The 26,134-nt window shown below is 43.1% G+C and overlaps 1 protein-coding gene across 1 annotated transcript in view; it reads right to left on the bottom strand.

Moving 5' to 3' along the window:
• The window catches only part of LRRC42 (leucine rich repeat containing 42), a 135,177-nt gene that overhangs the window by 32,331 nt on the left and 76,712 nt on the right, over positions 1–26,134 (bottom strand). Inside the window, exon 5 of the mRNA XM_078673450.1 lies at positions 7,275–7,363. Coding sequence (XP_078529576.1) covers positions 7,275–7,363 — 89 coding nt within the window. The remainder of the gene's footprint in view (positions 1–7,274; positions 7,364–26,134) is intronic.

The raw sequence follows: 26,134 nt of genomic DNA on the forward strand, positions 1-26,134 counted from the left end.
ACTTATCTCATAATACGTGCTATTAGGTGTGCCAGCTCTCCTGAGGGATGGTGTCAGTATACCTATTCTAGATCCATAAGTAGGTCTTCCATTCTTTACTTTCCCTCCTGCCTTATTCTCATTTTTCCTGTATTTTTGGACATAGATTGGCCTCTTAGGACTGTTTTAAAGGGCTCCCACATTATCACCTCAGACTGCACTATCCCACTATATTTTCTTCAAACTGTAGCTCAGTGGGGGGCGGGGGTCTCTTGGCTGATCATCACATACTCACCATGGGAGAATGGTTTAATCTCGCTCTAGTAAGGTATGTTGTGTCTCTGCACTTCCAACTCTGTGTTGCTGGGACAAATAGTCTAGCAGTGAGAGTGAACTTCTGGCATTTAAAAAGTAGGAGTACTGTCTGGGCCCTGGTTGTGCCTCCCTCCAAATACCCATCAGCCCCAAGGCTTTAACAAAGCCATTTAGTTTTGACCCCTCCCCCTCGTTAGTGTATGGGGGCAGATCGATGTTCTCCTTTGCAGAACCAAGTTGAAGTCCTCTCCCATTATACAAGAGGGAACTGGAATATAATTGCCCTGTGTCATTCTAGTATAAGTGGCTGGTGCTTCAACAGCAGGTATGCCATTATTATTGCCAAATGGTTGCAGTTCCATTTCCCACTGACTACTGCGTAGCAGTCAACGGGGTCTAGCCATGTTAGGTCCACGGCCAGAGGTAGCATCTTCCTTGTTAGAATTATCCTCATCTGGGCTAAAAGTCCCACCCTGGATGTAAATTTGGAGAGTACCAGAAGCTTATAGCTGCCTTGACTTCTAAAAGCACAATTATTGCCCATCAGGTGCATTTCTTGGAGCAACACCAGGTCGGATTGGTGCTAATACATCAAAACGGACGTCAGCGTTAACCTCCTCCCTTCCCCCCACATACACACACTTTAGTTTTTGTCCCAAGCCATTACATAGTACCTAATCACCTTGTTATCAAGTCTCCCATTTTATGTTCACAGTAGCATGTGCCCAGCACTCTTCCACCCACTAGTACCTTCAAACACATTGAATAAGTCCACGCCTGCAATATCGCAGCCTGGTAACACTGCCTATCATTCCTCTGTGTTATGTTTTTCTTCAGCCTCCAGAGGCACACCAGAACCTGCCCATCTCAAAGTCTCCACAGCAGATTTGCTTTCCTTCATGTTTGTTCTGGAGTACATCTTCTCTTGCTAGTTTTCTGTCAGCTATCTGGGCTCATGCAATGTTGGGGAACCCTTTATTCCAACTTTGTGCCAGCCATCCAGTCAGTTCCATACCTCCACCAGAGTTGTGAAGTAGTAGGACTTCCCTTTTGCCAGGATTCATACTGTTACAGAGACTAGCATCAGTGTAATTTTTTTATTGTTTAGTTGATTAAAACCATTCCAATTTTCTTCCCTGTTGATAGCAGCCAAGACTTTAACAAGATTTAAAATCATTCAACCGTCAGTTGCATCAAAGAGTCTTACAGATCAAAATCACTGTTAGATCATAATTACATTCTAAAATTCGATGAAATAATGCCTGTACTCTACTTTTTCTACATGGATTACAGTTAAGAACCAACAGTTTAACAGATGTCAAATGTTAGTCCCTTCGGTACCAGCAATAAGTCAATATGAAAAAGTAGTTGTCTCTGCAGGCCGATGTACCGGACCACTTGCTTCCTCCTTGTGACGACTCCGTAAAACAAATGAAACTAGCATCAAGCTTTCCATGAACGGACCCTCTCATTATTGTGTTGACTTTGTGGCCTGATCGTGTTTACGCAGGAACCTAATCAATTTACAGTTCATCTGGGGATCAGATGGATCAAGCCCTTTAATTATAGCCTCGCAACATGTTCATATTCCTCTATCTAAAAAAGTAAGGGCTCTCTTACAGGCCGAAGTTTCTTGCAAATGCATATTAAGTGGATGAGGTCTTCTGTATGGCTTCCACACAAACAGCTTTTTACTTCCGTATTTTCCCACTTTGGGGCGTCTGCCAGTGAAGGATATTTACCAAAACGAAGTGCCATTAGCTGTTTTTTTAGGTGGACCGAGTATGTTAAATATAGGTATGCTGCTGGTTTAAGAATCTTGTAGTCGTTTAGGACAGTACAAGCGTGGGACCTCTGGCACAAAATATTTTTGTCCAGCAAAATCGAGTGCAGTTTTGCAACTTTATTAATTATGGACTTAAATGTAACACGAGGCAGGTTTTTATTCCACAGGTCCAAAGTGCAAGTGGATGTGAGAGCATTTTGCAAATAGCGCTTATGTGGTGTATTGGGACCGTTCTCTTATTCTGACCACAAAGCCTCATTTAGTTTAGAGTCCACCATGTTTTGCTTTATGGGGTACAACATTTTAATTGATGAAAATTGCCTGCCAACTGTCTCATTCAGTAAACCAAATTCTAATCACACTTGTGCTGGAGATGCCATTTGAGTAAGCTGAAAGACCCTTTTAAAAATGCCGGTTGTTAAATTATTGAGTATGGTTGCATTTTTACCTTGGAAGGCTACGCTGGCGTAGGTTAACGTTGGAAATGTTTTAGCCATTATTACTATAATCAGTGGTTTGAATGAGGGGCCCCTTAGCTTCCCTGCCAGTGTCTTATAAGCAAAGGTTAATGCGGTTGCCCGCTGAGCTATGTGATTTTTCTGATCTTGCTGGCTCAATTTTTTTGTCAAGGTAAAATCCCAAATATTTATAGCTTGCAACGTATTCCAAGACTTTACCTTTAAAGTTGATGTTATACGGGCGAGCTGTCCGGTTACTGATCCGCATTGTTTTCGTTTTTGCTATATTAATTTCCAGCTTATTTGTCGTCAGAAATTCTGCGAGGCCAGTCAGTAGCTTCGTGAGCCCAATTTTAGTCAAACTGATTAAATCTAGGTCGTCGGCGTAGGCAAGGTGCGAAGAGACTAGCATCATATATTTTACTCCTCTCCTTCACATCTCTCTTTTGGCTTCATCATAGGATCTCCATTTGGTCTGTGCCGCTTCGTTGAAGTCTGGAGACAGGAGTACTTATGTGTTTTCGCTGTGTTTAGGATCCATGGCTCTGACTGCTTGGAGAATCGCCTCTCTGTCCCTTTCAAAAGAGAAGTTTGGAACAGGCTGAACATTATTAGCGAGAAAAGACCCCATAAAGAGTTTGATTGATGGGCCCTCTTCTTTCTCACATGACTCCCACAAGATAGATGTTATTTCTGAATAAGCAGCCTCTTCTGTTCTTGCGACAAGCAACTGGGCATCCAATTTCAACTGTCTAATTTCCTTCTCCAGGCTTTTTATAGTGCTTTTCAACCATTTTCTCTAAACCGTTTGGATACTTTTCTGAGGTCTCCCCAAATTAAAGTGATGTTCAGTGCCATCGTGTCAATTTTATATTCCAATGAGGTCCTGGATTCATGGACCAATGCTAAGACTTCTCCAATGGATGACCCCTATTTCTCTGGAGGACATCCCTTTGTCGATTTCTTCTCCCTGGGAGTTTTAGTCCTCTCTTGCAAAGTTCCTTTAAGGAAGGAGCCCTTTTTTACCCCACCGGCTCTGCCCGTTGCCTTCGACTATCGGGGGATTCTGGTGAGGGAGGGCCAGATGCAGGAGACGATCACTACCACACCTTCTGTCATCTGGTTTAGTGAACCCTACGTGGCTTCCTGATGGTGTTTAACTGTTGGTTTTATGTGTTATTCTGTTTGTGGAATGGGTTTCTGCGCCGGCCCATCCAAGTGTGTCCTTGTTCTTGTCCACCGGCTTTCTGGCAGCACTCCTTTTTACCACCTCTGGATTTGTCTGGTTTGGGCCTTCAACAGATTGCACTTTGGGGATCCCGTTGCTCCCCGCCTCTTCAACACAGAGCAGGATCTTTTGTAATGGGCCAGAGTCTCTAAGACACCGCTGATTGGCCCAGACGGAGTTGGTTTCTCTTCAGTACACTTCCTTGGCCCCTGCTGAGTTTTCTTTTGTATTAGAGGGTCAGCCTGACCACCCCTCCTATTCCTGAACTGGTCTGTGCTGTGTGGTTGCGCCCCATGCCAACTCACTTACCCTTTACCTCACATGTATGTCTAGAGGGTGTGAGTCTCCACACCAAGATTCCGTCACACTGACAGATGCGTGGTTCCAACTCACCTGCCTCTGGGCAGCTCTGCTGTTGTGAAAGATTTCTGCTGTTCAATGGGTACACAGCACACCTGTAAATATTGTAATTAATCAAGTTCCACATTCACTCCTCAAACGATGAAGTGTGCGGCTTACACGTAGCAGATTTTGAAGTTTATTATCCTGCGTTACAATCGCAGTATATAGTGGACTGGAGTGGTGGCACGCAATATTGTCTAAAAGCCAATCTTCTCTACACAATAGCAAGAGGGGACCTACTAAAAGGACTACATGACAGAGCAACATGTGGCACACATCTACCCACAAATAATATTAAATCTCTCAGCAAAGAAACACAAATCAAAACCACTCCTAGGCTATGCTATCGTCAAGGCACTACTTAATAAGGTCTCCGACACAAGAGGTCAATTAGCTAAATGTAGGAAGAGAGAGCTACATTCTCAGTGATGACATTGAAGTGATTTGTAGGTCATAAAGTGGAATCCTTGTATACATGATTTAGCCTTGCATCCTTCCTAGGTAGGTAAAAGTACCCATTATATTGGGTAATATTAGCTTGTGTTAGCAATACATGTAGAAACAGCAGAAATGTAGTATAAACAAGGAATTGATATAATTCAATATGAGAGAGGGAATACTGTAAAAGGTGGGACTATTTAAGAATTTGGATTTAAAAAAGAGAACATTTGGCATAACAATGAGGCAACAGTTTCAGATTTCTGCAAAAATCTATGCCAAACTGCGAAAAACTGGACTCATTGTCTTAGAGACCCACCCATTATAGTGTTGTTGGTTTGAAAGAAATAACCGAAAGAAGGTGAAAAGAGAGAATAATGAGAATTAACAAGACCCTGAATAGTTAGGATGGGATTAGTTGGCTAAATGAGAATCAGAACTGATGGAGGAGCTACGGAATAAAAGTAGCAGCTAACCAGCAAGATAGTGACTAATGTGACGTTCAAACTATTTCAAGTTAAGATGCAGAATCGGAGTAGCAGGACCCTTAGATTCTTACACAAAATGACCACCACAAGGTAACAGACTGCCCAAGATGTAACTGTGGTGAGGTAGGCTTTTTCAGAAGAATATGACAGTGCCCAAATGGACAAGTAAGCTGGATTCAGGTTACGAATAAGAACACTTTTTTCCAGATGAGAAATTCTACGTACTTCAAGGCCCATTGCCTAGAAATAGTACCATTTTAAAAGAAATTGGATAAGGTGCCTTGTAAGCTTGAAACCCTATGCTAATTTTAACCCCTTGCCAAGTGCTGGTTCTTCAAAACTCATCTGAACTTTCAGATTAGTTACAAGATTTATGCAATTTTTAGGATTCGCCTGCACCGTGCTTGCGCTGTGCTTGAGAAATCAAATCTTTTTAATATAAACTTAAAAGGACTTACATCCCACCTCCTCTCTTTCCTGGCTTCTCATTTGTTCCTGTGCATGGCACTTACCTTTCCTCCATTTCTATTGGCTGTAGCATAGTTTCCTGCATTTACCAATGCTTGTTCCTCGCCTGCTTCTCTTATCAGTTTCCCACGGCTAAAATACTGTTAACATCCACCTTTGGTGGAGCTATATTTTCATAAAATGTTGCCTTTTACTCTTGCAGCATATTTATATAACAATCACCAGAGAGATTACGTGATTTGCATAGAATCACAGGATGTTGCTCGGAGCCGCCGAGACTTGAACTGGGATCACCAGCTCTCGAGTGAGCAGCTGTGTCCGCTGCGCCACATCCTCGCCACTCCTGTGTTATCTGTCAGGGTGCTCTTTCCTTCTCCCTGATGATGATTTATTAAAACTACTCTTTATTCATTATATAGGCGAAACCAATGCATTACCAATGCATTAGGAATGCAGTGGGCACCAAAATGTTAATTAATCTTTAGGTTCAAAACTTCAGTTTCTTCAGCCCTGCCTTACATAGACACCAGCATTTAAGTTTCATCTTGAATATTTTATTTCTGACTCTCATGCAGACTGCAGCATGGATGAAGAACAAGAAAGAGAATGAAATTTGGCTCAGAAAGAGCAATGCAGACATACATAACATTTTGTAAGGAGGTTGCACAGAGTAGAGAATTTCCTCTAAGTGCATTCTTTAAAGATGAAACTGACTCCAGTTCAATTAGACTTTACCCGTGGAGCCAAACGAGCGACTGAAACCTCATCTGAAAAAATAAAACATTCAATAGAAAACTGCATGATGAATGCTGTCTTTCCTCCTTAAAACTTATACATTCGATAATAACCTGGTGATGAGGCGTAACCCAGTGGAGGCAGCACAGCACACCATGGGTGAGAAATACTACTGAATCAAAGGGTGTTCTGGAGAAAATACAGGAAACAGGAAATGCACCAGTGATGAAGGTGCACTCATCATACAGAGCAGTTCTCGGTGGGAGCCTACCTGACATTTGGTCTGTTTATCTAGACATGTTACAAGACCTTCGAGAAAAAAGCACATCCCAATCATCCGAATGAATTGTAAATACCATCAATGGGCTTAGGTGGTGGGTTCTGTGTTAAAAACGTGGTTTATTTCTGTATAATAGTGCCATAAAGACATGCAAAATGAGAAAGAAACTTTGTGAGATCTGTTGTGAATTGTCTGCCTGACTTTATGCAATAGTGTAACCTCAAACATTTTAGCTATGCGCACTTGTATTATGTTGATGTGTACAATGTTGAAAATAAAATTAAAAACCGTTTTAAACATCAACAAAAAGGAACAATACAAGATAGCGTTGAATGCAAGAAACTCCACAGTGCATAAAACAATTTAGATATATGTATTCTTAAATGGCTACTAACAGGTAGCCAGCCACAGGCACATACCGTGCGGCATCTTCAAATGCACGCAGCCATTACAACCTATTCTCATCCGCCTTAGCCTCATTTGTTATTCTCACTGTGAAGAATGATACTTTCTTCCAGCATCAATCCTAGCCACTCATTAAAACTGTGGAGAAGGAAACAACAGACTCACATGCCAGATAAAAGCATCAGGTTGCTTGTTGTTAGGTATGAAATGTCCTGTGTCGAAATGGATGTTTGCTTTTTCACAACATACAATACTGAACGAGTGAAATAATATAATCGGATATTTGCCTTACCTTAACACCGGAGTTTGAGATATCCAAACAGTTAAGTTTCTTAAAACACAAAAGAAACGCTGCCCCTTTGTCTGTTAAGTCGGGGTTGCCTGGAAAGTAAAAATACGTCGACTATTTAAACACAGATCAAGATACAAATGTCACTAAATGTGCGCTCATGACTGAGCAAACTTCACACGCAATAAAATTGTATGTTTCTATATTATTTAAATATCGGACTTGATATAACTAAATTGATCTTCCTTTCATGCAGAGTTCTGAGTTGTAGGTTCAATATTTGTAACTACGGTCTTTTCTGTACATTATGTTCTTGTTTTATATTCTACACAGCTTTCAAAATACAGAAATTACACGAATCGGTTAAAAACGTGTCCACTGTTGAACGATTAAATAGGTGCAAATAAATTCCATGAATGTTCGGTGATTTTCGAATCTGAAGATGACTAATCAGATGATCAAGAAATAAAAATTCTATAAATGTAGTATCATGAATTGTACAATTTGAGTGCATTCCGATTATTAATTATTTGGTAACATAAGCATGATCTTCAGTAACCAAAATGTCATGATAGAATTTTATATTTGAAAATGCTCTGATTACTTAACGGAAATCTTCATTACTCCGATTATTCCTTCCTCATCCCAATACTTACTCTATGAGTGAACGTACCCATTCACCCTTGACTGTCCACCAATGTCCAAGCTTTTTCTTTTGTTGCTATTATTGAGGTAAAGAATCTATACACAAAGCACCTCTTACATCTCAACACTTCCTGTTCTTTACAAAGCCCTTGACTAGAGGCTGATGAAAGCAGCAAAGTGGGAGGAAGGGTCGTAAGTACTGGGACGAGGAAGAGAAAATCGGAGTAGTGAAAATTCCCAGTAAGTAAGAGCATTAACACCTCATTTCCTTCCTTATCCCACTACTTACACTCTGAGGTCTGCCCAAGCAAAAAACTCCTTCATCAGCTCAGAGACCACAATTGGACTGTAAAGAGGAGAAAATAATTTAATTGCCAAAATAAGGGTTCCAATTTCCATCAACAAAATGAAAATTCTCAGTTTCATAATATGATCATAAAATAGTACACCAATCCCATCAAAAAACCCAGGTGATCTAGGCAGTTATGAATTATAATATAACCTGGAATCCAAAGGCAAAATAAGAAACCTCGACAAGATACAACCTGTAATGGAAATTGTAAACTGAGAAAACTTACTTGTAAACTGGAATCTACCACAATCCTGATGGCGAGAGAAACTAACTGTCCTCATTCAGATCCTCCCTTAACAATATCGTCTCAAGACAGTCTGGAAATCTAGAGCTCCATTCGGAACACCAAATTGATTCCCTATTAGCATGAACACCTAATCAACACAGCTAAGTGCAGCAAGAACCCCGGAGTTCAAGATACTCACAGGCCTCAGCTTCCCTAGTAGCTAGGACAACAGGCAGGTCGCCATGCCCGGCACTGAGCTTTAAGGAGAGGGACATAAGACCCTAAAACACAGCCCAGAAAAGATGTGGACACAGAAATTAACCAACTACTGCTCTCTCAAAGAAAAATCAGGGCAGTAGTAAAAAAAATGTCTGTTTTTCCACCAAGCATTAAGAAGCCCAAAAGTGATCACAGGAATTATTACAGGATGTGTTTCTGATCGAAAAGCATGTAGAGAACTAGAGACCAAAAGAACTCTATTCAGGAAGTACATACTGACAAACACCAGATCGACAGCTTAAATAGTTAAACAGAAAGGGTGTCAGGAAGTAAAATAGCATACCATAGATGAGCAAGAGACAAAGAAGATACCACTCCTAAACCTCTTGCGGACATCCAAAGATGAAAATCCTGGACTCCCTGTCAGACTGCCATTTTCAGGAATTAAAAAGAGGGACGTCCACTCCCTAAGAAAAGTCACCAGGACGAAAAAGACAACCGAAAGATAAGTGCTCATAATCCTGCTAAAGGCAATGGCTTAGAAAGTAAAAGGAACTAGTATCCCTCAATTTTCAACAACATCAGGAAATTATGTGGTAACCAACTAATACATACTACATGTCCACGAAGTCGCAGCAACACCCGTACTAACGGTTGTTGAACACCTGAAACAGACTGTGAAGATAGTCCTCCTTATATATCAAACACCTGATCTTAATGGAGAAGAAATCATTGATCAGACCTCCAAAGTCCTCAGTCTCTGAATGGATAACTGATTCTCCAGCTAAGAAGGTGTATTAACCTCTACACATGTTGTAGACCTAGATCCAGGACGAAGACTCTACTTGTGTAGAAGAGTCATAGATAGGCAAATACTCTGAACCACTAGTAGAAGCGCCCCATCAAAATCCTCAAATGACGGCAGGAGCTGTTAAGGCGTAGAGGAAGTATGTTAAAAGAACAACTGTGATTTGGGCCATCCATCCTAGAAGGCAGAGCTGACCTGCTGAATCACTCTTGAAGAGACTCAAAGAAATAACCTTGGACAGGAACATCATACCAAAGGATCTTCAAGGCCCTGTGCCCTCAGAATAGCCTGGAATAAGTTTTGTGATCCCGATTCAAGGACGGACTGGAAGATGAAAAAGACTTCATAATGGAGAGAAATGGACTACTGAATCTACCGGTCTGATACTAACAACCTTCCACGAGGCTAAACAAGGCTCATGATCCTTCAGGAATTCTACCCATACCTTTGATGAGATAAAGGCAGAAGTACTCACATTAATTCTCACCCCTGGTCTCAGGCACTCTGTTGATGGTACAATGGCTGAGAATATATATGACTGGCTAAAAAAAATCATCCAGCACTTTTTCTATTTCTAGTCCAACTCAGCTTTTTAGGCTTGAAATGCAAGTGCCTTCTGGAAACAAGAGAGTCTTACAGTACGAAGTGTAACATCAGACAAGAATCAGGCTTAGACTTCCAATTGACTAAAGGAGTAAAAACGATCCTTACCGCTGAAACCATAAACTGAAAGACTGAGCATGTGTTTATCAAGAAATGAAGGCTACTGCAGAGGTGTCAGAACCTGAATTAACTGGAACTATGATGTACTATTCCCAAGGTATGCACTCTATAGAAAGGAACAGCTGCTACCGAAGCACACGCAATGTAAAGTCCAAAGTATAAGAAGTTGAACAAGATTCAATTCTTAGATTCTTGAAGTTTTATTCAATGAAAGTTAGCCCTCAATAATATTTCTTCACATATACCTTGATTGCATTTTTAATCATATTAACCAGGAGCCAACACATGTTTGGTCACAAAATGACTTTTTCAAGGCTGCAATAGTTTCAAATAAAACACAAATATTCCTTTTAGAACCATAATGGCATACTTAGTCATAAAAAATGAAGGTGATCAAATATATATGTATAAGAGCAATATGGGAAACCGAAAAGAAGCACTCAATTCTCATAAGTATAAGAGTAACAGTTTCAGTGCACCATCCACTCTGGTGGTGTAAAAATTATAAATCATAAATGTGATTGTCATATAGACATGCACACTGAAGGGAAAAAGTGAGAAAGACCCAAGTAGGTAAGCTCACCAATTGTGATACTATAGAAAACAAATTACTTTGTAAACCAGCCACACCTTTGGTCCATGAAACTCACGTTTAGCCTATTTTATCAGCTTGTGTAATTAGAAAGAAGCCATAATAAAAAGATCACACCGTGACCACGGTCTTTGAATGTCCAGCAAACGTGACGAGATAAGAACAAGATTTAAAGGCCTGGTTACAGAAAACGAGTTTGTTAAGAATACCGTAAAAACTGCTTTGGCAATGGGAGGGACAGAATGAACCTGGACAGCGTAAAGCGCATAATGCCAGGAAATCGAAAGCACCAAAACATGAGTTTCAAACCACAAAACCAATAGCAAGCAACGGGTGAATGCATTCCTAGGTCAACTTTCTGAAATTCCCCAATAGGTCTTCAGCAGCCTACCAGCACTGTCTGGTAGGCTATTACCTAAAAAGCTACCCTGCCCCATCCACTTTGCTTACACGTGGTATGGGTAGGAGAATGCTATCTGATTAGCACAGTGTTTAGGCTGGATACTCCACCAGACTGTTCATAGAAAAAAGCATCTGGCTTCAAACAAAATCTTGCTGAAATGGGACAGCAGCAGCACAAGAAGCAGTAAATATACTGTGTGACAGCGAGGAGCTTTGAGCACACCACCTACGTGCCTATACAGGGCTCCACACCACCTACCTGCCTATACAGGGCCACACACAAAGATAGTCAACAAGGGCTTGAAGAGTTAGAGTTATAGGAGCAGAAGTCCACTGTCACTATATTGTGATGTAGTGTTCTTCAGAGAGGTGCATCTTCAGCTCCTTCCTACATTGGAGCAGTCCTCATGAACACAGGAATTGTGTTTCAGATCCTGTGTGTATACGTGGTGAATGCCTGTTGCCCTTTTTTTCTCTTTCTTACACTTCTTTGCCTCTAGTCTGATGGTGTCCTGGCTGCTGGGGGTCTGGGAGCCACCACAGATGGCGAGCTTGTCAGCCAGATAGGTGGAGGTGCTGGTCATTTCAGCTTTTTATGTGATGTGGCTGGTTTTAAAGATAATGCGTGTTGGCAAGGGGAGCAGATGTAGTTCCATCAGGGTGGAGCTGATGCGGTCAAATCTATTCAGGTCATGGCAGAGACATGATGCAGCATGGAGGATGGTCTAAATAGGTCCACGACTTGCAGGATCCACTGAATCCGCTATGCATATTTATTAAGCAACAGATCGATCGAAGTGTATCACAACTACACAAAAAGGATCTTCAGAGATAGCATTTAAGTAAACCATTAAACTTATAAAGCGTGATCGAAAAATTATTGCATTTCTAAATTAAGCATATTAGCAGCAGAAAGTGTCAATTCATTAACATCTGCAAATACTTCTTTTCACTGCAGCATGCAATCTGAGCAATACAGGTCCCCTGTACGAGAAGGGATCTGACATGTTCTGCAGGTTCGTATGGTAGGTGCAAAATGTGCTCAGCATCTTTTCATGTCTAGTTCTGTACAGAACCCTTGACAGAAACAGGGAGTGGATTGCTTTTTAATAAATTAGCTTCTAACCTTTGGGGAGCATGAAGGAGTGCTTTATTTAGGGCTGGATAAACATGGAAAAGAACCTCCAGTAGGCTGAAAAACAATTCCTTTCGCCTCTTGTTCTTCACATGTGCAAGTGCATTGGGAAATAAAAATAAATGCAAGCAAAACCTGACCACTCGAGAGGACCAACTTCTAGGCAGTGCACTGGGTAGTGCGAAGCAAGTACTAAAGCCAGAGTGAGACCTGCTAGGCTTATTAGTCCATCCAGTAACGGCTACTCGAATGTTTAAACTTTTTATTCTAAATATAGGTTATTTTTTTCAGTTTCCAAGCCACTAATCTTATAACAGTAGCAAGTGCATTGAGGACAGGCACCGCTGACATGCATCTTGATGCATCATTTCCCGAGGCAGTCATATACAAGCTTCGTAAACACAATAAATCTACATTGTTAATAATACAAAACCATGATGCATTGTAATACAGTTTCTATTTCCTCTGTCCCTCAAAGGCTTGATATTTTAGACACAGAGTCTCTAATCTTGTACACAGTAAACACATGTTGGGTTTTTCAATCAACACCATCATTTGCTCCAAATTCACAGGCCAACTTATAGAAAATGAAGTTTCACTGCGGTCTAAAATATGGTATTGATCCGACCCTCCTGGAACTATCTTGGACAACTCAGTCCTAAACCTTTTATGGATCCAGGCAGTTTTCGTCATGGTCACTGTTGCCTAAAGCGAATTGTGCTCAACGGCTTTGGTTGGTCCATAAGTATGAGACGGCAACAACTTTTGTTAGTAAAATATGAGCCTGGCTGTCTCACTAAGCCTGTGTCTCCTGATTATTCAGGTGTCAGGCAATACGTGCATATGCAGTAGGATAAAGGGAATTGGGAAAATACACAAAAGGGTAGAAAAGAAACCGACAGAATCCATGCTAGAGATCACTAGCCAAAAGCTCAGTCATTCACTAAAGCAGTCAATGAAAGCACCGACCTACCACATGCATTTTGAGTAAAATGAGCTGCTTGACACAGCTCCTATGATGCAGCTCTTGATGATGGAATCCGACATGCATCACTATTCACTCAAGCTGAGATGCAAGAGCTCGTAGGTACCAACCCTTCATCACTTTCCCCACAGAGACAATACAAGCACACACCAAATACACACAGATTTAGCCAGCAGGTGGGCAAGACCCACCTGCCTTCTGAAAGCCATTTATAGGGAATACCACACACTCGTTTTACAACACGCCTACTAATAGAGGGCAGTGCCTGTCCACGGAATGTGCCACGGGCAAGTCCTACAACTTCAGACATGATATTAACAAAGCACTAAGAGATCATGTCATTGGACAATATAGGCTATATAAAAAACGCGTAAGAAAGCACATGTGAAGAAAAATCAAAAAAAGAAGCACAATGTTCCCTATTCGAAGGCATGAAAGTCAGAGCAGGTCGCGATGCTGAGACTGGAGGCGAAATATAGCACATTGATTCGGGTGATCCACTAGTGAGGTTAATCTGGACCAAGAGGTGCACCATTTGCAAGCCTGTGGCATGCGTCATACGTGCAAGAATCCTAACTACCAATTTGGAAAAAAATAACCAGGTGTCATTACGATGTAAAGTCAACACAGTCAAGGATCAGTGCCCATCAGTAACAAGCATTTGCAATGCAATAGGTCTCGCATTTGCAAGAGTTTAATCTAGTGGCATTGTAATGACAATGGCTTCTATTTATCTGTTTTGATAATTAACACATAAATAAAAGGCACTGTTATTTACAATGCTAATAGCTCAAACTATTGTAAAGGCGAGACCTACTTCAATTCGAAGAAGCGGCCAACATTGTCCAGGGCTGATTGGAAAGTGAAAGCGCGCATGGCACTCTGAATGTTGCAGGAGAGCATGTGATGTCTGCATTAGGAGAAACTCATTAAAGAAAATAGTGCTAACAGACTAAATATTAGATACTTGTCTAACAACCAGCCGACATAGGAAATTTGTTAGAACACCACAAAACCTGTCATCAAAACTGATGGCAGAGAATATGACACCTACTCCTTCTTTCTTTTCTTATAATTTAAAGGGCCACGCGGCAGATCTTTTTTTTTCACTTGTTCTGTCTTTTCCCACCGTGTGCTCACGTCTGCAGTGGCCATCAATACCAGAGACTGACAAACCACCCAGCAGCGCTCCCCCTTTCATTTATCTCTGAGGAGGTCGTGCGGCTGTCCAGCGGCCACGTTTCCCAGTGACTCAGAGCATTTCGAGGCATATTGCTATTAGTCTTTGTTTAAACAAGGGGCCATACAGCAATCTCCAAGAATCAGCGCCGCCTCCGATCTTCATGCGACTAGTAGGATAAGTGGAAAGAAACGCTGGCTATTGTGAACTTTTAACCATCTATCAGCGAAAAAAAACATTTCCATGCAATCTCATAGCCACAATGGCCAGTGGAGGGACAGCGGTGCACAACTGCTGCGCAGGCTCCTTATAACAGATATAAATCAGCGCATTTCTGGCCGGAATCACGCTTTGAAGCACCGGAAAGAAGCCTTCCTTGTTTACTCGCAAACGGAGCAATCGAATTTTACCCTTTTTTAAGGTTGCATTAAAAAACACATCCAAGCGCACCTCGGATTTATTGCCGAAGGAGTACATCAATTGAATCATGTCACTTTAGTCACTGGTCCCTCTATTTCATCTAGGTGAAAATGAAAGTTGAATCGCGCCTACATAAAAACAAGCCTGCTAACGAAATCCCTTTTAGAGCCATGCTAGATTTTTTATTTTATTTTTTAAAGCGTGAGTCGCACAGGGAAAGTTCTTACCTACTGAGGACATCCCGAGCTGAGCAGGCGTGCGCATTAAGAAAGCGAAACTGGAGGAGGGGCTACGCTCGCAACCAAGATGGCCGCATAAGCTCCCGGCTCCACCGACCTCCGCCAGCCACTCGTCGATCCTGACGAATATCCTGAACTTGCACCGGGCTCCCATGTGCCTGAAGATTTCCTGAGTCTGGAGATGCAATCCCGAGATTTCCATCTTTTCGGATAAAAAAGATATGCCGTCTGTCATTCTCGGCCTAACCCAGCGATGAAGCCGGGGCCTCAATTTTGAATCCACGCGGGTTGGAAGTGAACAACATCGGCCGCGAGACTTGGGCCGTGTCCGGTCCCCCGAAGGGGAGTATGTCCTGCCTGGTTTGAATGGCGATTTGATGGTTGGTTGAATCCGAAGTACAACGGCGTGTTGCACCAGTTGCCGTGGGTCCTCTGCCCGGAGGCTTCGCGCCCACCCGGGGTCGACGGGCTCGGGCCCTCGCAGGAGGCGACGGTGTTGATATTGCGACATTGAGAGTGCCCACTGTCTCCAACGGCACCACCTATGCCTGTTACCCCGGAGTAGTCGACCTCCGGGGTTCAAAACCTGCTCGGTTGTACTGCCAGAGGGGATGGAGCGGGTGTGGACTGAGCTGTCGTTACTGACCGTTATGGCCGCCATTGGGGCGTTCCACTCGAGGGTCACCGCCATCATCCAGAAACTAATTGACAAAGCTGACTCTATCAGTCCTATGCCGGACACCGGCCCTTCGCTTTGTCTCCAACAAGTTTTGCTACCTGCGGAACAGATTATGCCCGGGATTGAGGACCCCGTGCCGCAGCCAGATCTGGCGTTTTTACCAACGGATAGTGAGCCCATGACTACCACACGCTCAGTACGATTAAAGCCGACACCGCCCGAGATGGACAGAGAAGTACTTCTACGCTTTGCCAAATTTATCGGAGACCATGGGAGTGCTTCACCGCCCTTTCCCCCCTTATTGTTGCACCCTCTCTCCTTGGACCTTTCTCTTGCGGACGATTGCCGTTTGACTTGTGGTCTTCCAGCACGGATGGCTTGGCTTCTTTCCAGCCGAATTGACTTTGATAAACATTTCACCTTTACTAAAGCTATGGCGGTCCGAGCGGAGAGGGTTCGTACGAAAAGTCGCCGTGGCCAAGGTTGATTTGGATGACTGGGTGTGATGAAAGGGTGACATTCGACGCGGGATCTGTAGTCTGTAATAATGTGGGAGTCTGGTGAAGTCTGGCGATCCTTTTAAACTCCCCCGATGTTGCTAACTGTTGCTTAATATCGTCCTGTTTATGATCGGGGTGGTGTGCTTCTGGCTGGGGGTACGGGAGATCGGGGGCCTGTTTGTTTCTCCTCCTCCACTTTCTTTCTCCCTTCTTTTAGGGCACGTTTCTGGGGCAACAGGCACGCTGCTAGTGGGGTAAGGCTGTAGCCATTGCAGGGGTGCAGGGTGGGGGGTTTGGGGGGGGGGGTTTGTTATTGTGTCTCTGTTTAGTTCTATGGCCTCTTTTTCTTTTCTTTTCTCCTTTTGCGGGAGGGGCTTCGACTATCCTGAATCTTGTTCTCTCACTCATCTGGGTGTCTACTCTGGTGCTAACTATCCTGAGTCGTGGGTGGAGGGTTCTGCAGACTGCAATGTATTGAATTGATTGACCGTATTGACTCTCCTGTGCATATCATACATTCTGTTGGTATATTTTACTTCCATGTACTGCTTTCTCTGCATTTCCTCACACGCCTGCCGACTATTGTAATATAATTGAGTGTGACACCAGACTTGTGTAACGTTTACTCCTGCTCTCTTTAATAAAAATATATATATAAAAAAAAAGAAAGCGAAACTGCAGTAAGGCTTGCAACGACGTCGTGGGGCATGGAGCGTGCGGTCGGAAGTGTCCAGGGCTCCCGTCAGCCCTGTATTTTGGAGAAGCGAGGCGGGAGCCCACCCCGCAGAGGGAAGCCCACCCATACTTCGTGAATGCCGCATGGTGTGGCCGGTGTAAGATTTCAGGCGGGGCTCCTGAGAGCAAAACGGAGCCCCGCCTGCTGCTGCGCCAGTGACCGGGTGAAGAGGCGAGTCCCCCTTGCCATTGAGGAGACTAGCCTGGCAAGTGGGGTTGAGCGGGGGGGCATGCTGGACGCCGCGCCTGGACAGGACAGAACATGTGCACGCGTATGGTAAGAGTAGGAGTTGTGATAAAGACGCGAACCGTACGCGTGCACATCTCCTGTCTGTTAAGCTTCAGCACAGTCGATGTGCACGCATACGGCTTGCGGCTTTATTACAACTCCTGCTCGCACCATATGCCGGCACATCTCCTGCCCACAACTTGCCTGTCCTGTCCCGCATCGCTAAGCAAGTCGGCAACAATAGCTCTCGCCTAGGCGAGCAGCGCATATCACAGCATCGCTAGCTGAGACCTAAAAATCAAACACCAAACGTGAACTTGCAATACCATGCTGTCAGTACTGAAGAGAGTGAAGTCTTAGCAGAGGGTATGGGTTCTGGCACACAGACAGCGCCTCTTAGTCTCAAGTGCTTTGCAGCTTTGTGCTACCACCGAATAACAGGCTGTTCAACAAAAAGTGCATCACCCTTGAGCACATGCTGCACTGAGAGTGGGTTAAGGTTTTATTCCCCAATCAGAATCTGGTGAAGTTCATGATTGTTGCACTTCTTTTCTAACTATGCCTCAGGTGATTTAGTTTCCTAGCAAATATTCTTGTATTTAAATTTTGCAGCACGAGATCGAAGGATGTTGCTGCAAAATAAACCATAACATGGTAGTTTGCTGGTTCTTCATCAACTGAATGTGGATTTTTGTGAATTGTCACTTTTTTTTAAATGTAGTTTGCAAAGTTTTTCAGATAACTTCACAAAAGCGTGGGGGGGGGCATCCTGCAACTTCACACAGCTCTAAAACCCATCCACATGAGAGACCCCTTTCCTTCACCCATGGATGGTAGATTGTGTGCCGTAGGGACGTCTCATTATTATACCGTAACGCATGAAATGGTACTCGAACATGAGGGACACGTCACATGTACTTGGAAAAGAAAATCATGTATACAATCAGTCACAGTACAATGTATGCTCTCTGTGGCCAGAAAGCAGCCCACTTCCTCTAGCAGAATACGGACCTCTTGTGTAGTCAAATACTGTCTACTATGGTGGCACCTCAACGGCATAAATAAAAGTAGAGCTGAGGTTTTCACTCGCCAATTTGAGAACTAAAGGCGTCTGGAGGCCCGTTGCACTATGTGGTGCAATAAAAAATAGCAGCCAGTGGAAGAGGAAAGCTGAACATCTTTAAACTTGTGGAATCTACTCGCCGATTGTGAGGCACAGGGATGGGGGGTGAACGTCCAACATATGCACATTGGATTAAGGTGTACTATGCTGGAGACAGATCAGTTTGGGGTTAATGAAAGGGGAAAAGTAAGTATTGTTGTGGCTTCTGGTGCACACCATGGCGGTGCCCACTAATGACAAAGCAGGCCTTTGCCAGGTGAGTTTAAAAAAATATTTTAAATGGTTGCTTTGTTACTAACCGAACCCTGGAGTTGCGATGAAAATAACACGGTCAAAACTCACTCCGCAACTGCTAGTCTGTGCAGTACTCATTTGTAGTGTCTGCCACTCGGACAGATGCCATTCTCAAACTTTCAGTCATGCCGTTCTCCAACAGCTTCGCTGTGCTTTGAGTCCTAGTAAAGTGAACAAAGCATGTCGAGCAGGAAGTGTGGAAATGATTAATAAAAAACGAGGGGGGTTGTGAAGCCTGCACATTTGTCTGTAATTCCACCACAGTGCCTTGACAATGCTCCCGAGCTAGCTGTGGTGCTGGTGAGTAATCACGGAGGGCAACAGGAGCGGCCCGTGCAGGTAAGAGCAGTGGGGAGGAGTGTCTTGACAGATGCCGCAGAGGGAAAATTACATAAATAATTAATTTTCCCTTGTCATAGTCTGTTGAGTCCCCCTCGCCCTCCCCTCCCCCTCGCACTTACCTGCATGGGCCACTCCTGGAGGGCAAGGCTTGCAGTGTCAGCGCGAGCGTCAGGCAAGAAGCTGCTTCCCACAGATGAGGCTGCACTCTGCTATCTCCTGTCTCCGCCTGGCTGCAGTTAAATGTGCAATCATCTCTCTTTTAGGTCGTATAAAGAAAATAAACAAGCGCCCCTCGAAAACGGCGTCTGACATTTGACCTCGGTCTCTGAACACGCAGCAAATATGACTAGATAAGAACAAGATTTACAGGCCTGTTTACCGAACAGAGCTCAGAGCGGGTGCGTGTGTGAAGTGCTCAAAAGCAAAGAAAAAAGTAGTTTCTAGAACAGTTCCTAAAATGGGAGCAGTAGATGGATAGTAGCAATTGGACCATGCTCTTGGGGAAGGCTAAACACAGGAAGAGGCATGAGACATATGCATGACATGGACAAATGGGGAGAAAGAATATGAGAGCAACGATGGAGCCACTAAATGGAAAGCCTATGGGCGGGCTGAAGTCCACATATTGAATACAACAAGCGCATGAGCCATCTAGCCGAGATCTAAAGATGAAAGCATTGCCGTGCAACTGTAATAAATTAAGACAGCGAGTGGTACCCTAAGTAGCAGCTGTAACCACTAATACATGTGGTGCAATTCGCCACAGCTAGCAACTAAAATAAATGCAGTGTCCTGCAACCACAAACTGACTACCATGTAACGTCACAAGCAGCTGCTCTGACTAAAAAGTCTTTGGTGCACTGAAACCGCAAAATAATCACAAAACATGCTGCAACAAGCCGCAGCTTCAACTAAAATGAATGTGGTGTCCTGCAACTGCAATATTATCAGAAACCACAAGCAGCCGCCTCAATTAAAATGCATGCGGTGCCCTGCAAATACACAGTCTACTTTCATATGTAAAAAGAAAATCACTCACCGAATAAGCTATGAGTAAAGGGCCGAGCACTCTTAGAAACTACGAAGGTTACCACCCCAGCTAAACCATCTACAGCTCTTGAAGGTAAACAACAGTGCACAAAAAAGGTACTAGAAGTGTTAAGAAGAAAGAGGAGATTCTCTACCTCAATAAGAGAAACAAAAGAAATAGCTTGGAAAGTAGTGAGAAGTTAAGGGTGCATGGACACATTCACTCAGAATATGTAGTAGGACGAGGAAGGAGATGAGGAGCAAATGTACAATACTAACTTCTCTATATATTGTGTCTCAGTAATCTTAGCTTGCCATTTATTCCAAGCAGATTAGAATGCAGCACTCTACTTGGAACATTCAATAAAACCACAGGCGAACCATCTGAAAATTGTCCAGACATTTGCAGCAATTATAGTCTAAGGCTTCAGCTACACAGAACACATGGGTACTGCCCTTTAGACCTTCACGCTCTGAATGTATAATAGATATATGAATACAAAGGCATTCACACATTTAGACCTACCAATCTGCAAAACCGTAACCACATCACAAACCTTATGATCACCCTTGAACTTCGGCTCCTCCAAACCAACATATAGGAAGACCAGGAGAGGAGCGCAGCCACTGGCAAACAAATTAACCCTGCTCTGCGACAACCTGCTTTCACATTTCCACCTGTATCAATTCTTCATACTGAACAACAGGAGAGATGCTTCTTCCACCAACACATCGTTTCCAGTCTTGCTTGGCCTGTACCCAAAGCTCATCATTCTTTCTTCCCTTTCTCCTAGCCTCTCCCATCCTGATTGCCTCGCACTACCACACCCCTGTGTTGTAAATCCTGCATGACATACCACAGCTTCCACTGTGCCCAACTAGTGTCATGGAGTCTAATTCACAGCAGTTCCTTCTTCAAATCACAGTGAATCATTAATCTCATCTTCAGTACCTCAGTTTCCAATTGTTACCAGCAGGACATCTTCAGGGTTCACATATTTGTAGGTCGGGTTAGAGACAACTCTGGCTGTCCCACAGAGCTTATAGAGAGAATCGCAGTCAGCACTTCCGCCCCATTACTTGTTGTAAGCATGAGTCACATATGAGCTCCCATTAAAGCTACTAGATAGTGTAATTGTCAATTATAATGCATGGAATACGGACAGTGCACCAGCAAACATTAGTAAAGCTGATGTTCAGTCCATTTTATTAAATTTGCTGTGCAATAGGTTTTCTCACCTCGGAGTTATTTGATAGTGCAATGCTTTGTCTACTATTAGTCTCTTAGTGGACACATTTTGTCTAAAAAATACAGCTCTTAAACTCAAGCTTAGTTTTGTGGGGCTGGAGCACACAGGCTGACATCAGACATGCACGCTCCCAAAAGAGGCATTGTACTGGTCCCATACTCAGAAGTGTCTGATTCTTAGCTGAGCAAGGTGAGGTAGTATTCAGGGGAAATTTCACTAGCACCTGCAACACCCTCACAAACACATTAGAAAAACACAACAGCACAGTCAACTATGCATAACGTGAAGGACAGACTGCTATGTTTAATTAGTCTGTGCCCTCAGTTTCTGCTTGCACTCACTCACAATATCACCGCCGTATCACAAACTTTTATCCCACTTGTTGCAGTCATCCTGTGCCCTGGGAACCCCCACCGTTTTGCTGACTGATACTGGTGGTAGCTGACTGACTGGCTGACCCTGCCTAACCAGGCCCAGGACCAGTGCTATGCTGAAAGAGACACATTAGAATACAATTACAACACCTACATACACTAGGGTACACAATGGTATGGTGGGGTACCCCTGTGATTGGCATGACCAGCCCTATAGGCCCCTAGTATATAATAGGGCTGGGGGATTGAAATTACCTAGTAGTCCCTAGTACCCTAGGGCATGACAGTTTAGAGGCCAGCAGCTCTTTTTGCACTTGCATGTGTGCACTGCTGAAGCCTGGGGTCAGTTTAAAAGCAGCACTGGGTGCCAGGACTGCTTTTACAAAGCAAACTGTGCCCAAACTCAACTTTGGGGCTTTGGGCACTTATAATGTTTTGGCATATTAGGGACCCCCAGGGTCTCCCGTAGGAGCACTGTGGAGGGAGGATCTGCAATATTTCTACAGATTCAGAACCACTAAAGTCTCCCCTAGTTACATATGGGGTGGGGTTCCTGTAGATATAAGACAAGTACTTATAGAATATGTGTTTGTAAGTCCTGGTGCTGAAAAAATGGTCCAAGTCATTTTTCCCATTGCAAATCCCCTGTTACATAGGTTAACATGGAAGGAAGTTATTGATTAATAACTTTTGATAGGAGAGGGCTAGAAATGCCATTCAAAGACTTCCCAGAATGGTATTAATAAATCCAACTATATCATATTGTTGAATTTCTCCTAAAGTGTACATACAAGAAGTTATAAGACTTGTTTGTAAGTCCAAATTTAGCCTTCCAGTGGTCTGCCTTGGTGGTTAGAGATACGTGGATTAGCCAGGCTGCCTTGTGGAGGTGAGAAAGAGTCCCTGGGGTTAATCAGCTCTGCTGGCAGGGCAGTGTGCTGTTCCATAGGAATGCCAGGCCAGGCGGAGGAGTCGTAAACTATGTTCTTGAAAGAGGAGCGCAGAGAACAGTGTCATTTACAACTCTGAACTTACTACCATAGGCAGATGGTAGGATTAAGGAAGGTATGAGCAGGTGCAGGGGGACAGTCTAAGTAAACTAGCCATCCTAGGGGTGTGTTTAGCCAGCTCTTACCTCCTTGATGGAAAATCCGCCATTATGGATTTGTAAGATTTGTTGCACTCTGGGACAAAATAATGCCACACTCTACAGGATGTGGTCATATCTTGGAGGAGTGACCTCCTGCTTGACCCAGAGAACTTGGAATAAGTATCTACTGAAGCAAGACATTGCCAAGCTGAGAAGTTTTGCTGTGTAAAGATTTCTAAGGCCTGACCTCAGAAAACTGCACCATCTGAAACTACAGCCTTGTGGATTATTTTGCTGAAAAAGAACTATAGAGTGGACTCCCTGAAAGCTACAGGTTAAAAGAGCTCATCTGGAACATCACCAACTAAATCTGCAACTTGGAGAACCACCAGTGGATTTGTAAGGCTTTTGTACCAGCGGATCGTGGGAACTGAAGTCCTCAACTTTCACAGACCATCTTTGAGCTTCTACACCCTTGGAGTGAGTTTGAGACACTTTGGGACCCCTTGAGGAACTTCAGGAAGAAGTTCAAGAACTATGGAGCAACTTTGAAAAAAAGCTCCATAGAGGGACCGACTCAACCTGGCCAGCCAGGCCACCTGCCTTCCACCACGAGTCGGCCAAGCCAACCAGGTTTGTCCCGCTAAAAGCTCCATCGCTCCAACTTCCAGAGATTGACCAGGACTAGAAGAAATCTGAAGCCAGCGACGCCTCACCGGATCCCGCTACATGAAGAGCATCGAGAGACCCTGCGAGAAAAAGCTCCAGAAAAGTTTATACGTCCGCTTGTAGAAAAGGTGACCGGGAGCAACTGCGAACGCCAAGCCGCCTGCCTTCCATCGCGTGCCGGCCTGGTTTCCTGGGTTGCCCCCGCTTAAGCGATCTTGAAAAAATTTTTTACGTCCGCTCCAGGGAAGTTGACCGGGAACTTGTCACAAGTCAATCCGGCGAACTCTCACCGAATCAGGACTGGCTGCGAGCTTCGAGGGGCCTCGAGGAGAAAAGCTCCAGAAAAGTGTGAAGGTAGAAACTGAGACCGGGACCTGCTACGAGCTGTAGCCGCTCAGGGCTCCATCGCGCCCGGCCTGAAACTTTGACTTTGTCCTAGTCCATCGCAAGCAGGTATCACAATATGGTGCTAAAGATAAAAATATTTCCCATTTTTATAAATTGATGTAGGATTTTCATTATATGTTGTGTCTTAATTATTTACTGAATTGTTGTTTTTAAATGCTTAACATACCGGTCTTTGAAGTTAAGCCTGTCTGCTCGCAGCCACGTTACCAAGGGTTGAGCATATGAATAATGTTCTAAGACCTATGCTGAGTCCTACCATGTGTTAGTGGCCTTATCGCCAGTGGCAGACCTATATTTGCCCCTACCAATAACCCACTTTCCAAAACCACCCATTTGTCAGCATTCTTGCTAACATACCCTCTACCCCAATCAGGCAAACTATTGGTTCTTGGGTGCAATAAGTGATGAATTCTTGACACTCTGTGCATCCACAAAAAAAGCAAAATCTCTCAAGTTTCCATGGCAATCAGTGCCGGTTACAGGGTGTTCTTTACTCTCTCCTGCTTTAATTCAGGATAACAAATTTAATTTCCTGATTAGTTCTTTCATGTAACTGTAATTTATGGTTCCTTTGTTAGGATCCATCTTGGGGCATGCTGCTGGAAAAATGAAACCTTAAATAATAGTCGATTATGTGGCAGACTTAAATGTAAAAACTGTGGTTGAAGTCCTTCATTGTTTATTCTGCATCTTTTAAAAAATGTGAATGGATTGAGAGACATCCTATCAATTGACCATGAATTTGTGGCTATAAGAAAATTACATCATAAAGGAATTCAAGGAAATCTGACTAGTCCTCTTCATTCTTTAACTGAAAACTATGGCTTAATGTGATGTCTGTGAATGTCAAATCTTTATATTATTTGATGAGAAAGGCCAAAGATGTATTAGGCTTTGACAGTAATCTTTCCTCTGCTTCAGATTGGGACCAAAACAATGGCCAGAGCTGCCAACTTTGGCACTGGGGAACCAGGATCTAGTTTCGGCGTTTGTTCAACATCCTGCGATTCCGAGCAAATCACTTCATCTTCTCATGCCTATAAACAATGCCGGTTTCCTTGTGCAATGTAACTGGTGCTCATGTAAAGCGCTCCAATACCTTTGGGTCGAGTTTAAGCTAAATAAAACCGCAAAAAGAAAAAAATTACACTTGTTACTACATGCTAGCAGGTTTAGTACCAATATTAAAGAACCTTTTAGAAATCACTAAAATGAGCCTGCAGGTCACAGGAACAAATCCTAGTAAGATATCTCAGCGAGCTCGTATGGTTATTACAGAGCTCCTTGCGGAACCCAAAGGTCATAAGTTCCAATCTCTAGAAACAGTTTGGTGGATAACAAGAAAATATCTGCATGTAATGTCTACAGCATAAGTTCGATACCACTTAGGACTGAATCAAATGTCTATTATTTAATGTTGCAACGTTTATTAGTAAGTGAAAAAAATATTTTTATTGATTCACATGATACACTAAATATTATTGAATTGTCATGTTGTGTTCAATGCCACAATGACAACCAGATACAATGTATCTGCTTTCCCACCTTGTTCTTACTGTCACTACATACTTTTCTTATCATTGTTAATACATTCTTTCTATTTATAACTAAGAAAACAACTTCCAGAATCAAGATGGCTAAGAAAGTAGCATAAAAGTGCCACACATTCCTCGAAAGAAACACTATGAAGGTTAGGAAACATGGAAATTAACTGCAAGATCATGTAGAATAAACCCGAGAGGGAATTATACCTGAATATGGTATTAATTATTGAAGGGATGAGTAGAAACCTAAAATTTAAATCAGCAAATACTGATCTTCTTTAGCATTTTAATAAAAGGAAAAAATGAACTCTGCTAAATAGATCGCATCTCTTTGAAGCATTAAAAAATTGTACATCACTAAGGGCAATTGCCTCAACATATCTAAAACAGGTGGGTTTTATCAACTATAAACTGGTAAAGTACTGCTTTACTTGAGGGTAATGAAAAAGTATAAAACTGGATTCAGAGGTGGAATTAAACCGCCCAGGCTTGAGGACAGTATAGCAGGAGCAAATAGAGAGAATAGAGAAGTGTGAAAAAGGCATTCCTAACAAACCATGCAGGTTTGAATGGTAATCAAATACATCTATCAGTGACTGATGGTACATTGGAGGTGCAAAGAAAGAAAGTGGGATTCTCCCAAGGAATTCTAAATGCTACTGTACCCCAAG

This window comes from Lissotriton helveticus, chromosome 1_2 (assembly GCF_964261635.1).
Source record: "Lissotriton helveticus chromosome 1_2, aLisHel1.1, whole genome shotgun sequence".
Taxonomy (NCBI): domain Eukaryota; kingdom Metazoa; phylum Chordata; class Amphibia; order Caudata; family Salamandridae; genus Lissotriton; species Lissotriton helveticus.